The sequence below is a fragment of the Scomber scombrus genome, chromosome 23 (assembly GCF_963691925.1).
Source record: "Scomber scombrus chromosome 23, fScoSco1.1, whole genome shotgun sequence".
Taxonomy (NCBI): Eukaryota; Metazoa; Chordata; class Actinopteri; order Scombriformes; family Scombridae; genus Scomber; species Scomber scombrus.
In genome coordinates, this window is record NC_084992.1 from 1,971,008 (window position 1) to 1,985,167 (window position 14,160).

The window sequence follows — 14,160 nt, forward strand, 5'->3', positions numbered from 1 at the left end:
TGATATTTTCTACATGGATTGAAACACAGAGATTTAAGAATGGTTATCTGCACAGGATGTCACCGTACACTTTACCACCGTGATCATCAGGGTTTCGCCAATTGATAACACCATCGACTGTAAACTTCTGCTAAATTTTAACCCTTTCTTTCAACAGTGGGATTAAACATTGATGATCTTCTCTGCCAAGAGATGTACTTTATTAAGGTGGTTGTCAGAGGCAGCCCTAATGACATGTACCAATGCCAATGGGGCATCTACAAAGATGGGTTGGGTATATGGTCATGTGACTAATCTTCCAGACTGGCAGAGAGAGTAGGAGAGTATCCAATAATTGATGTGATTGACATGAGAAATCTCCCCTCTTCCCAGCTCCCAAGAACCACCAGCAACACCAGGTCGCAGCCCTTTTTAGACGTTATATTTTAAATCTTTAAGGCTTCGGGTTGGGCCAACATAAACATAACAAATAGACAGGGTTAAGGTTAGTCAAGTTAGCAAAGTGACTTAAATTCACCAAATTAAATAAAAGGAACAAAATGACAGACAACTCACTCCTGGTGTAACTAAAAGAAGAGAACAGTACAACAATAGGTGCTACTTACCCCTATTATTAAGGCTGATATTTCACGTTAGCAAATCTACATACAACATTTAACACCGAAACATGTTGGCTAGCAGGTTATTTGAAATTGGAGAAGGGTGAGTAGATGGAGGAAGCTGGCCTTAATCCTGCATGCAGGATCCAGTCAGTTTCCTGGAACAATCTACAGACTCACACAGTCACATTCATTCAATCAGTCGAGTTAACCTGCAGCCTATCACACACATACACACACACACACTGTTGCGGGTCATCCAATTTGTTAGGAAAATGTGGCGGTCCTTGATATATAAAACAAATGTTTCACACCATTGTTTTATTTCACACGCACACACACACACACACACACACACACACACACACACACACACACACCTGATATTTGTGTACACTACACACCTGCTTTGGATATTAATAGTAATAACATTTACACTGAATCCAGCATGTTATAAACTTCAACTTTGTGTTGTCTGTAGATTACAGTCGGTCCTAACTTGAATTGTGGGATACAAATGGCTCTGATTATTGCTTCAAAACAGCAATCAAAGATGTGTGCATCCAGTGTGGATTAAGCGTAGTGTGTACTGGTATATTTGAGAAGTATAGGAAGTATAGTAACAAAAATACTTTGGCACTAAAAACACTAACATTGAAACATAGAAGATGAAGATTTGAGTCATTTGGACGACTGAAGCTTCATATTAGCTTCGGATCAACTTTTAAACCATTTTTCTGCACATAGTGAAGACTGGATGTTTTGCTCCACCACTTAAATTGTAATGCATTATGAAAATATCTTCTAAAGGTCATTATTAACAGGAGGAATGATTACAGCAAGAAAAACAAGTTCATGTGGGAGGATGACTATTGTTGTAAGACATTCTTAAAAATAATTGTGAACCTGTCCTTTCAAACAATAAAAACCGACCGTGACACACCTGTATATGGTTCTGATGTCGTACTCTCTAGCATCCAGTCTTCTGACCAAGGATCAGCTGAAAGAGTGAACAGAGACAGAAGAAATATTAAACATGACTTTATCCCTCTCATAAATGACAGCAACACTCAATCAGTTTTACTCTTATACAGCTTACACACCAACTGTAAATGAGTGGAAACCATTCAGTATATTTCTCCATAGTAGTAGTTCGTTTTCTGGGTCGTATATGATGCTAAACTGAATATACATGAGTGATACACACTGTACCACATCGTCGTCTTCCTTGTTTGTCTGTGTGACACACCTGAATACAAACCGACGGTTGAAAGAAAGACAATGAACCATTTGTTGCTTTTATCTTCACTAAACTGAATTAATTACACATGAGAGTGGCAGCAGCACTGATATAACTTTCAGTAATTCGTCTCTTTATCAGAGACATATTACATACGAAAGTCGCCGTTTTGTATTAATCTGTTTAAGTTAGCGGTTAAATTACGAACACCTGATTTCACATTAACGATACTCACCTTCAATCAAACCCAACGATAAAATCACAAGAGCTACGAGCTTTAGTGTCTCCATGCCCCGGTGCTGTTGTCCGGGTCACCGGAGAAACACCCGTAAACTCTTCTTCTGTACCTGTTCAAAGAGTTTCATTGAGAAGAAGTGAAAGTTAGACGGTCGGTCCTCTACAGAGCCCCGCCTCCGCTGTAGTGGACTGAAGGTGACGGAAATATCATCAAAGAGCTTAATAAACACTAATATTTAATGTCTCTACCGAAAAAGCCTTTGTTGAACAATGAAAAAACATAGTAAATAATATGTAATCTCAATGAGCCACCGTGTCATTTTCAAAAGAGATGAATGAATGACTGAATGAATGAATGAATGAGTGCCTTAATTGTCATTGCATGTTCACGTTTTATGGTGCGGCCGAAGCACTCTACAAATGAAATTATTATGGCTCTATTCATGCCTTAAAAGACCAGTACCACTGGAGAGGGTGTTTGTATGTCTTTAGATATGCTTATTGTTTCTTGTAGTATGTGTGTTTTAATGGACCGATCTGAGTCTGAATTAAAAATTGAATTGAATTGAATTGAACTGAACATACAACGAGATTAGCTGTCTCTCATAAAATAAAAACTGTATAAATTAACTATGCTCAAACACACACTCATATACTCACATAAAACAGAATAACTGTTAAATAAGGTAAAATATGATAGACTAAAGTGCATATGTTCTGCTATTATAAATCTATTAAAAAATAGCTGGAATATGCTTCAAAAATCATTGCACACATTTGCCCCATGATGCTCATGATGTGTTTGTGAATCGACTATTCATCCATTTTCTGTCCCTTATCACTGGCATTAGGCCGAGCAGTGAAACCCAAACATCACTGTCTTTAGCCAAACTCACATGCTCATCAGCTCCTCCTGGAGGATCCCAAGGTATTCCCAGACCAGGACAGATATGATATGAAATACCTCATGTCATGTGTGTTCTGGGTCTCTCCTCCCAGTTGGATGTACCTGGAACTCCTCTAAAGGGAGGCGTCCTGGAGAATCCTGACCAGGAGCCCAAACCACCTCAGCAGCAGCTCTACTCCGCCTCCCCTGGATGTCTGAACTCTTGACCCTGACCCTATATCTCTAAGGCTGAGCCCAGACACTCGCCAGAGGAAACTCATTTTGGCTGCTTGTATCCACAATCTCATTCTTTCTGTCACTACATAAAGCTGGTGACCATAGTTGAGGGTTGGGATGTAGACTGACTGGTGAATTGAGAGCTTCACCTTCAGGCTCAGCTCTTTCTTCACCAGGAAGGTTCGGTACAACACCCGCATCCACCTGTCAATCCCAGCCATTTAGATTATAGTAGAGTAGAGTACAATAAGATGAGAGCTCACTGTTTTTACTGACTGCTGGCAGGCGGCTTCATTGTTTGTGTCTCTTCTCTCACCACATTTCAGTGGTTAAAGCAGAGAGAGAAACTGGCACACACGTCAGTACATAATCACGTCCTGTTTATTTCCTTTCAACTAAACCGCTGGATGTTTTCTACGAAAGAGTAATTTCATGTATAAAATCAATGTTTAAACATCACAATCAATCCTTTCATATTGTATTATTACTCTATAGTGTTGCACTTTTATATAACATTACATATTTACTATGGTACTAGTAGTATCATATATTGTATTTATATTACATGTAGTTGACACATTGAGGTTTTCAGAGTTGCACAACTGCAATTGCATATAGTTTTATTAATTATATGTCTTTCTTTTTGTCATAGATGTGTTTCCCTTCAGTCCAACCTTAAATGTCATAAAACTCTGTCATCATGACCTTTACGTTTCGTTTCTGTCCGTCTTTACCTCAGTTTGTGGTTTGCTTTAATGCAACTAAACAGAAAAAAACAAAGAAAATTGTCTCGCAGCCGCCTGTGCAAAGGAAACCACAACACTGAGCAACAGACACAGGATGGAGGAGGGTCTTTCTTGACGTGACTACACTGACCAGAGTGTTTTTAAGTTGACTATCATCAAGTGTTCGGATGGAGGAAACATCTGTACTGTTGCTGCTCTGTAAGTACAGTCTCTGTGTTTCTGATTTAATGATAACAACTAGAGTTCTGTTATTTATCTAGTTTATTTTCTCAATTTCTTTCTCTTCCTGTTGTTTCTTAAAGGGGCATATCACCAATTGTACTCGACAAACTTTCTTTACCGGTGATGGTTAGTCCTCCTCGGCCTGTGTCATAGTTATGCGTTACCGCTTGCAGCCTTCATCAGGATCATTCATAAAACACATTACAAGTAACATTATATAGGGTATTTAACAGAAAAAAACTCAATAAGGTTTAAAGAAATACAAAAAACAACCAGTAATGTACATCCATGTGTATCAGTCAATGGTTAATCCACCAAGGTGTGTTGGGTACATGGTCATATGACTTCAGGCCAATCAAATATCTCTTGTTTTTGTGATTTCTTTATGGTTTTTATGATGTATTATTGTTATATTTTTTACTCTTCCCACATTTAGCACATTTATATTTATATATAATAATATGTATGAGGGGTTTTATGCTTGTATGTGTATACAGTATATGTATGTATATTTGTGCAAGCATGTAAGCCAATATAACATCTGTATTTTTCTTGTTCATGGACCAAATATGTTGTCACCCATGTTATTTATTGGATACGCCCCTTGCCCCCCTCTCTGGGACAATGATTGTCACATGACCCACAGTACCCAACCCACTTTGGTGGATTACCAATTGACTGATGCATATCTGGATGCACATTATTGGTTATTTCTTGTATTTTTTTTTACCTTTTACATTTTTTTCCTGCCTTTTAAATACCCATTATCAGTGGCCTCCAACCCTGCTCCTGGAGAGCTACTACACCGCATGTTTTAGGTATCTCCCCATGTGGTTCGTACATCTATAAGAGACAGTTTGTTTCTTCATAACAAACATCCAGAGACCTCTCCCCTCCTTTCTGTGCTCATTAAAACCAACATCAGTCTCTCTGCTGTTCTTTCTTCTGATTTCTTGTTGAATGTGAAACCTCAAACCAACCTGAGTGTCATTTCCCTTCAGGTCTGAGCTCTCTGCTTTGCTGCACAACAAACCAAGGTTAGTAAACTTCAACCACAATCACAAACCAGACTGCATCGGAAGCTCACCAGGCTTTATTATTCATAGCACTGAGTTCAGGATCATCCAGGGTAATAATAAGTTCTTCTCCTCCCTCCAGCTCGTCTGACTATGACTCCCAGCAGCTCTCAGTTTTTTGAAGATGAATCATTCTCTCTGCGCTGTGAGGAGGACGACGGATCTGCTGGATGGACGCTGTGGAGGAACTCAACTGAAGGGGAGACGTCTCAGTGTGGAGTTGACTGGGGAAGATCAGATGGTTCCTTCTGTAACATCAGTTTAACAGCACCCTGGGACAGTGGAGTTTACTGGTGTGGGTCCAGAGAGGGAGCAACCAGTAACAGCATCAACATCACTGTCAGTGGTAAGATCAGACTGTGGAGTTAGTATTGATGAAGTTGAGTGTAAATGATGAAATGCTGAAGTTTGTCTCTGTGTTCAGATGGACCAGTGATCCTGCAGAGTCCTGCTCTCCCTGTGATGGAGGGAGATGATGTCACTCTGCACTGTAAAACACGGACCTCCAACCTCTCAGCTGATTTCTTTAAAGATGGCTCCCTCATCAGGTCTGAGCCTGCAGGTCACATGACCATCCACCATGTTTCCAAGTCTGATGAATGCCTCTACAACTGTAACAGCAGCATTTTTGGAGAGTCTCCCTCCAGCTGGATCACTGTCATAGGTGAGGAAGTTACTTTTGATTTCACCACTTATTTCATCCACATGTAAAGGTGTAAATATACAAGCCCTGCCCTCCTGTATCTGCAGGCCCACTCCCTGTCTCACCAACCCTCCAGCTTGTGTTCACACTGGTCCGTCACCTAGTAGTGATCTGTCCGTACTTCATCTCCACTCTCCTTATGGTGTCTTTATATCGATACAGACCAAGAGGTAACACCTTACAGACACTCAGCAACTATCAATCAGTCAATCATCTTTTCAAACCTTATTATCTATAACTTTTCACACAACAGGAAACAACCTTCCCATCTTCATGACAACCCCCCTGCCCTACCAGGCTGCAGGTAGATTGGCTGAGGACTATGATGACATCATGGAAGTCACCACCGAGCATCAGTTCTGAGCTGAACACGTCATAGACAGGAGAGCTAAAACAGAAGCTGAAAAAAAATGCGTTTTCTGTCAACATCAGTCTTTGTAACACAGAATATTTTCTTTACTTTAACGTTATGTCTGAGCTGCGCTGGAGTGACTGCAGAGTCAATGTCCCAGATGCAAGAAATCTTAAAACACTTGTTCGAGAGATTTATGAAAAAGTTGCTGCATTCACCAATTTTCCTGCGTTTAGGATTTTCTGTTAGGTACGAACAAAATGTACAAGTGGTACAGTCCTGTCACATACACGTACAACCATGTCATGTTCTCCAAAGCAATAAAACATGACTTGTTGACTAATGGCAGTGTGTGAACTATATCATGTCTTTTGGGGGAGCTCACTTTTTTCATTATAACATACTTTCTTGTAATTTTTTTGGGGCAATTCTCATTAAATAAACAAACACAAGTATAAACAAATATAGTTTACTTTATTTAAAAATCTTTTCACAAAAAATATAAACAAAATACTCAGTGGGCATTTACATTCAACACATACATTTGATCGACCTGCAGTCAGCTTTCTTGGTGGTCACATGACGATCTAAACTGTCCACAGTTTGTCTTTTTGTCACAGTGTAGGTAACATTCAACACACACACAGTCACAGCAGCACTTATATCTGGATGCTGCAATCCTGTTTATACTTCTGTTTTTTTTGCTAATTTTAAGAACACTAACTGTAAACTCAATGAGATGAAAAAGTTGATTGACAAACACAACTCATACACTGGAAACAACAATAGGAGTCTTCGAATTGCTCGTGTCCAATAGAAAATGAATGACGGTGAGCTTCACTTTTTAAGATTTAAAAGAAGCATTATAAGTAACTGTGATCTTGGAGTGACCAGCAGGGCTCCGTCCGAAGATCGTAGTCGAGGGAGGGGGAACATACCATGTAAACAATTCTGAAAGGTAACTCGGAGCAAGACCATGTAACACCTTAAAAGTCAGTAATAACATTTTAATATCAATGTGACAGCTCACTGAGAGGCAGTTTATGGAGGCAAGCACAGGGGTAATGTGTTCATACTTTGGACCAGCTGGAGACGATGAAGGGAGCCCTGACTACAGCCTGAATAAAGTGCAGTAGTTACAGTAGTCAAGCTGACAATAGACTTTTTGAAGATCAGCAAAGAAGCAAAAAAGACCTGATTTTAGAAATGATCTTGACAACATTATTATTGACCCGATTATCAAAATGAAGGTTGGTATCAAATATTTACCCCAGATTCCTTGTAGCCAGTGTAATGTTATTGAACAGCTCACCAAGGTGATGGTCTTCAGAGGATATAAGAGGAACTGACATTCATAGAAGATGTAAACTGTGAAGACGTAAATGTAAAATGTAAATCAAAATAATTAAAAACTGTGCCCAAACTTTATATATATTCCAAACCGTCTATCTTACAAAATTGACAAAAATATTTCATGAAAAACTTCAAATTTAAAAATTATCAATATATTACGGAGGTCGTGGACAGTTGCAACATAATGTTTCTACAGTAACCCAAAACGGACAAACACTGGCTCTAGAGAAGACCTTTTGCTTTGTTTGCAAGATTTGCAACAACCATAAGTTCTTCTACACGGTTGGAAGTTGAGGGAGAAAACTCTACTAAGGATGCTCGTTTCAGTGCTTTGGATTTAGCCTCACAGGATCATAGCAGCTTGTGTGCTGATCTGGCTGCTATGATCCTGTGAGGCCGCTCTCATCACTGGTGTTTCTATTGTGTTTTCAGTGGTGAACACCGTTTGGTATCTCGACATCTTGGCCTTCTGCTTGATTAGCAACAGTTTTATCTGATTGCTTTCAAAATTTTCTAAATACAAAGACTACAATAACCGGCACAAAACAAAACAAAATCAAAAATCCAAAATATCCAGATTCGATCCTAGACACGTTGTCTCCAGTCTTCTTGTCTCCGGTCTGCTTGTCTCCGGCCGAGGCGTCTTAACAGCAGAAAACAGATTTGTCAGCTAATGGCGTTCTGTAGTAAATTTGAAGAATCTACATTTGTGTCGTTTTCTTAGAACATTTGACTTTTTTCCAGTTGTGCTCTCACTGGATACCTCAGTTAGATTGATCAGATTTGATTTACACGTTGATGCTTCAGTATTAATATTAATTTAACTCAATATTAATTAACAATATATATCAGTCAGAAGGAACAAACCACTACTTTTACTATAATACTTCAACTACAAGCTCATAATAATTATGTACTTTTAGTTCAATCAGATTTTTCATGCAGGACTTTTACTTCTAATATAATGTAACTAAAGTAAACGATCTGAATACTTAATACCAACCCTGCACCGGTATGAATCATCAACAAATACCTATCAGAGCTGTTTCCACTCTTCATACTTTATACAGCCAATACAACATAGTTATGTCTCTGTGATGTTTTTAAAGAATAAACACATTATGTTAATATGTGTGTACATTTTTCAGGCAAAAGAAATGATCAAACTAACCTGGAGCGGTCATCAAGTTGACGATGCAGATGAGTGCATTTTCCACTATAGAGTTTCTTTTGATTTTCATAAAGGCTTCGTATTTTCCGTTGTCGGTGGAACTCACATTCATTAGAACAACAGACAGGTCACCGTCATTAATCTGACTGGCCTGCATCTCTGTCCGGTCTTTAAAAGATGGATGCTGGTTGCCTGGATCCATGCGCCCGTCCCGCCAATAGGCGACATATTTTTTCTCCAGGTCAGGTCTGATCCACTTTACACCAATGACGGGAATGTTGTGAGGAGCCTGGCAGTGCACAACGACATTCTGTCCAAGAGGAGGTGAGATATTTTCTACATGGACTGAAGCACAGAGATTTAAGAAGAGTTAGAGTCTGCTCAAGATGTCACCGTACACTTTATCACCATGGTCAGCTGGGTTTCGTCAACTGATAACGCCATCGACTATAAACACCTGTGAAATTTCACCAATATATAAAAAGAGCCTCATGCTTTATTATTTTGTTTAGTTTCCATAAATCTAATTTTATCGGATAGAAACACAAGACCTGGACACATAAAACCAAAACCCTCTGAATTAGAGATAAAGAGTAAAGGGTGTAACGTTATGTGCATTCATCAGACTGTTCAGAAGTGTTTTTTTTACATGTTGTCAGTAATTGAACAGTAATTACTATTGAAGACAGCGAGAGTGGGATGAGCAGGCGGACAGCGACAGAGAGCAGACGTTTATAATTCTAGTTTATTTCTTTTATTTGATCATAATTACCATTGTCTCTAAGTGCTTGCTCATGTGGGAATGTTGAGTCTCTTTAAAATTAAAACCTGAAGAGTACGGTTTAGAACCTGCTCTATGTGTAAAGTGCCTTGATATAACTTTGTTGTGAATTGGCGCTATATAAATAAAGACTGATTGATTGATTGAATTGTAGCATCTGTCGCCCAAGTAAGTACTGAAATTTTAGAGACTGTAACTCACCTGTAGGCAGCGCTCTGTTGCTCCCGTCTTTTGGCAGAGGAACAGCTGAAAGAGTGAACAGAAACCAACTTTATATCCCCTTCAGAAACACCGTAAGACCACTCAGTCAAACTTAACAGTTATTTTTATTTTGTGTCTCAAATCTCTTCTGTACTTAATATCTTGAGTGAATGACGTTCACCATCTTAGCTCCATGGCAGAAGAGGAGGGACCACTTTCGCATATAAGCCATCATTGGGTTTATTGGGTTAATTTAACAGTCTGTAATGATTTTGTACCACGTAAATCATCATTTCCGATAAAAGTGCATTGGGCCATGTTTGATTTGAGACACTAACCTGTCGAAATTTGCACGATACACAAGTAAGTACAGAGTGTACTAACAGAAATATGATATTTCAGACACAGTATAATTTCCTTTTTGATAAAGCTTATAGTTGGGGCCGGCCATGCTTGTCCTGGTCCAGCTCCTAGCAGGGACGGAGTAGGACTAAAAAACAACCCTGGACTTTCTCCCTAATGACCCACCAGCCAGCCGCGTACCAACAGTCACTAACAGGCTTGTCCTGATATCTCCTCACAATATTACAAAATAAACACATGATTGAAACGATAAGTTGTCGGCTATTATTGATCCTATCCACAATATATGTTACTTTGTGTAAAAGAATTAGCCTGGTTTATCCTATTTAATAACTTAATGTCATCTTACAGCTTTGTTTCATATTAAGGCTGTCAAATGATAAAACAAGTAACTAATTAATTGTACAATTCTTCCTTATATTAATGAAACTGTAGCCTATAAACAAACCCCAGGCTTGTAGACTATGTTAGGCTAAATGTCAGCTCATAGCCCACCACACAAATAACAGAGAAACAAACAGCATTCAGATGGAAGACAGTAAGATTTTAACTCCCCAAACTTGTCCTGGTTTATGCTGCTATAGACTTAGACTTCCGGGGGACTCCCATGATGCACTGAGCTCCTCTCTCCTCCTTCCTCCCTCTCTCTATCCATCCATCTCATAGACTGTATATAAAATGGACGTAACATCCGTGACGTCACCCATTGGTTTGGGGACTGCTGCTTTGAAGCGAATAGTTTCGGATCTGGGAAGCGCCATCTTGAACATTTCCGGTGCATGCCAGGAAAAATAAAAACATGGATTCTACTTATATGGGCATCAGGAGGAGCATGAGGCGCCCTCCTGAACCTGTGAACCAATCAACCTGTCAATCACCACGTAGCCACGCCCTAATGCATACCCTGCTTTATCGTCACATATAAAATCAGGGAGGCCAAAATGTCCCAAATGAACATCATACTGCATTGAAGAAGGCTTTAAACTAGCGATTGAGACCATAAACACATTTTGAAAACGTTTACTGAGGTTAGAAATCAAGTGAGAAGTTGGTGAATTCTCCATTGACTTGTATAGAGACGGAAGTCTTTTGACACCAAAACGGTCGCCCCCTGGTGGCCTTTTGATAGAATGCAGTTTTAAGTTACTTCCGCGTTGGCATCATTTCAGAGGACCAGAACTCCCCGTCTGATCTATCTATATCCATTTACATTCAAGTACTATTAATGCTTTCACTAACTTAAGTTCTCTGTGCTTCATCGTCTCACAGGTAACTTGAGGTTGTAGATGTCTGGGTGATAGATTCCCGTCTGGTGTTACGGATTATCTGGTGACCGTGTTAACTGGTGAATTTCTCACATTTACACAAGATACTGAACACAATTAAACTTATATAAATGGTTAACATAACTTAGATATTAAACACAGATGAGCATGTAAAAACAACAACAAATGAATTAAACTAGAATTAGGAGAACTAAGTGAAAAGGCACCAGATAACACGGTCGCCAGATAAATTGTAACACCGGGTCCCATTAACGTCAATGTTGACTTTTTTCAATGTGCTTCTCTCTCTTATCCTAAACATTTTTTTTTTAATGGCGGAGGACCCCTTATACCCCTTGTTTAGTCCCCCCAAACCAAATTTAGACCCTTCAAAGTAGCGATAAACCATGAAAACCATCTTCCCCCCCCCCGGGTTATTCCTTCATCGTTCATTATCTTGCAGTAGACCTACAATAATAAAACTGTTTTGGAGTCACAATATCTGAAGGAAATGATGGCAGGTAGCTATTTTAGCGTCGTCTATGCGCGAAAGGAGCGGGGTTCACGTGCTGTTGTATGTCTGTTTTCACCAACATTATATTTTCGGTAGCGACAAATCCATTGTTAGCGTTTGGTTTCACTTTATGGCTCTGTGTTAAAGGGCCTGAAACAGGAGAGAGGAGTCAGATTTTAACACACTTGAGTCTGCAGCTAAAAGCGGAAACACACCTGAATTATTTCACATTAACAGTTTATTTATTTATACTCACCTTCACACAAACTCCTCAAACACAAGATCACAAGTAGAAGCAGCTTAAGGATGTCCATACAGATGTTCATAGTGTGGCTGTTGGAGTTGTTTTTTTTTTTTTTTTGCTTATTTCCTCATGATCACCTGGCCAGGTTGGTGCGTTCAAGTGAAATGGGAAATAACGATATCAAATGGAAAAGCACTCACCTGCATATCACATGGACATGAAAATGAACATAACATTAATTAAAGATATGTTTGAAGTACTATACTTTGGATAATATTGTGTCTAATATGGTTTTCCATAGACTGGATCTTTCAAAACAAGAGAACACAAACCAATGGGTGACATTATTTTTTAAAGTCTATGATCATAACAAAAACTAATTCTGAGAGTTAAATGTCTCGTCAACATTTTACAGTTCAAACAGGATCTGTAGTTGAATGTACTGAATGTCTGAACAGCTGAGTTTCAAAGCTACAAAGGATCCAGCTGAGTTGGATCAGCCATTATAAACCTGTAATGAAATTGCAGGAATATACAACAAAAATAATAGCACAGTTTGATGTTCATATGATTGTCAAAACCAAACATCACAGTATGATACAATACAGCCAAGCAGGGTCTGGTATACTCTGCAGAGTGATGTACTTTATTCTGGTTTATCAGCACAAATAATACACAGAGAGGTCGAGCTGTTGAACTGTTACCATCATATTAACAGCTGAAACTACAAAGCGACTTGTCCACAGTTACTTTTCCACAACACAAACTGATTATTTCTTAATATTTTTATTCATTTAATTGAAATATTGGTGAAAGAGGTTATGGTTTAACTTCCCTGGTGAGGTGGGGTTTTTTTAGTAGCCGTTTCAAGTCAAATCATTTTTTCTATTTCTGTGACAGTGCGCTCAACACGCTGGCTGCTGTACACTCCCCCCTAAACTAAAGCAGAAAAAATTATCCACAGCAACTATCCACCATAAAAATCACTGAAACGAAGACAAGGTTATATATATTATAAATGTAATTTATTAAAATATTTGTACATATATACATATAAACAATTGGCGGCTGGTGACAAAAATGTTTGGGGAGTTTGATGGTTGGTGGTCCGGTTGGAAGCTCCGGGTCTCAGCTCCTCCATCACCTGCTGCTGCTGAAGCCGGTCCGGTCCAAATTGCTTTATCCTCTTTTTCTCTTCTAGTTAAAGTCTTGTGAAATGATTTTTTTGTAGAGAACTAGAAAATGAAGGTGTTAATTGTAAACCTGCACCTTGGCCAGGTTCCCAGTTGAAACCAGCGTGTGATCGATAAAAATCTCATGATCAACAAAAATCTGAACGATCAATTATCGATCATGCTCATCCCTAGTTTCCACGATGGTGACCATTTCATAGTCGGTCCTCTCTTTGGCCTTCTTGATAGCACCTGGTTGACAAGGCAGCTTATTTTTAAAGTAGCAAATAATACCCAACACAATCAAAAGCAAGCCAACAATAAGACAGACGACTGCAATGATGATCCCGGTGGTGTAGTTCCTGGTGGTGGGGGTCACAGTCAAGTTTTTTCCAGCCGAGTCGTCTGAAGAGCAGAAAACAAATGTGTCAGTTAATGACGTTTAGAAGAATATCCATTTGTTGTTTTACCGATTACCAACATGGTGGACGATAGTGAATTTTTGAATTGGAATAAAAGTAAAACTTTTCTATGTGGATTGTTCACTGACGATCATGAAAAGGTGCTCAGACGTTTTCTTACACAACTAACTTTAACTGGTGATTCACTGCTACTGAGCAGCAGCAGTGTTACAGCAGACCTGTCACCATAACTACTTCTGTTGGATGATATATTGTCCCAGAAATAATGCCCATAAACACTATTATTGTCATATTAAGACCATTTTATGCTGAAATTGCAATTAACATGATAATATTGGTTCAAATACCATACTTTACTATTTGAGAGGTGCCACCT

The 14,160-nt window shown here is 39.0% G+C and overlaps 1 protein-coding gene across 1 annotated transcript; it reads left to right on the forward strand.

The window, feature by feature from the left end:
- Positions 1-3,048: 3,048 nt before the first annotated feature.
- Positions 3,049-6,309, forward strand: LOC134006282 (uncharacterized). The gene is made up of 5 exons (XM_062445367.1): positions 3,049-3,175; positions 5,326-5,589; positions 5,668-5,915; positions 5,972-6,116; positions 6,200-6,309. The coding sequence occupies exons 1-5, from the start codon at positions 3,049-3,051 to the stop codon at positions 6,307-6,309; spliced, it is 894 nt and encodes a 297-aa protein (XP_062301351.1).
- The last annotated feature ends 7,851 nt before the right edge of the window (positions 6,310-14,160 follow it).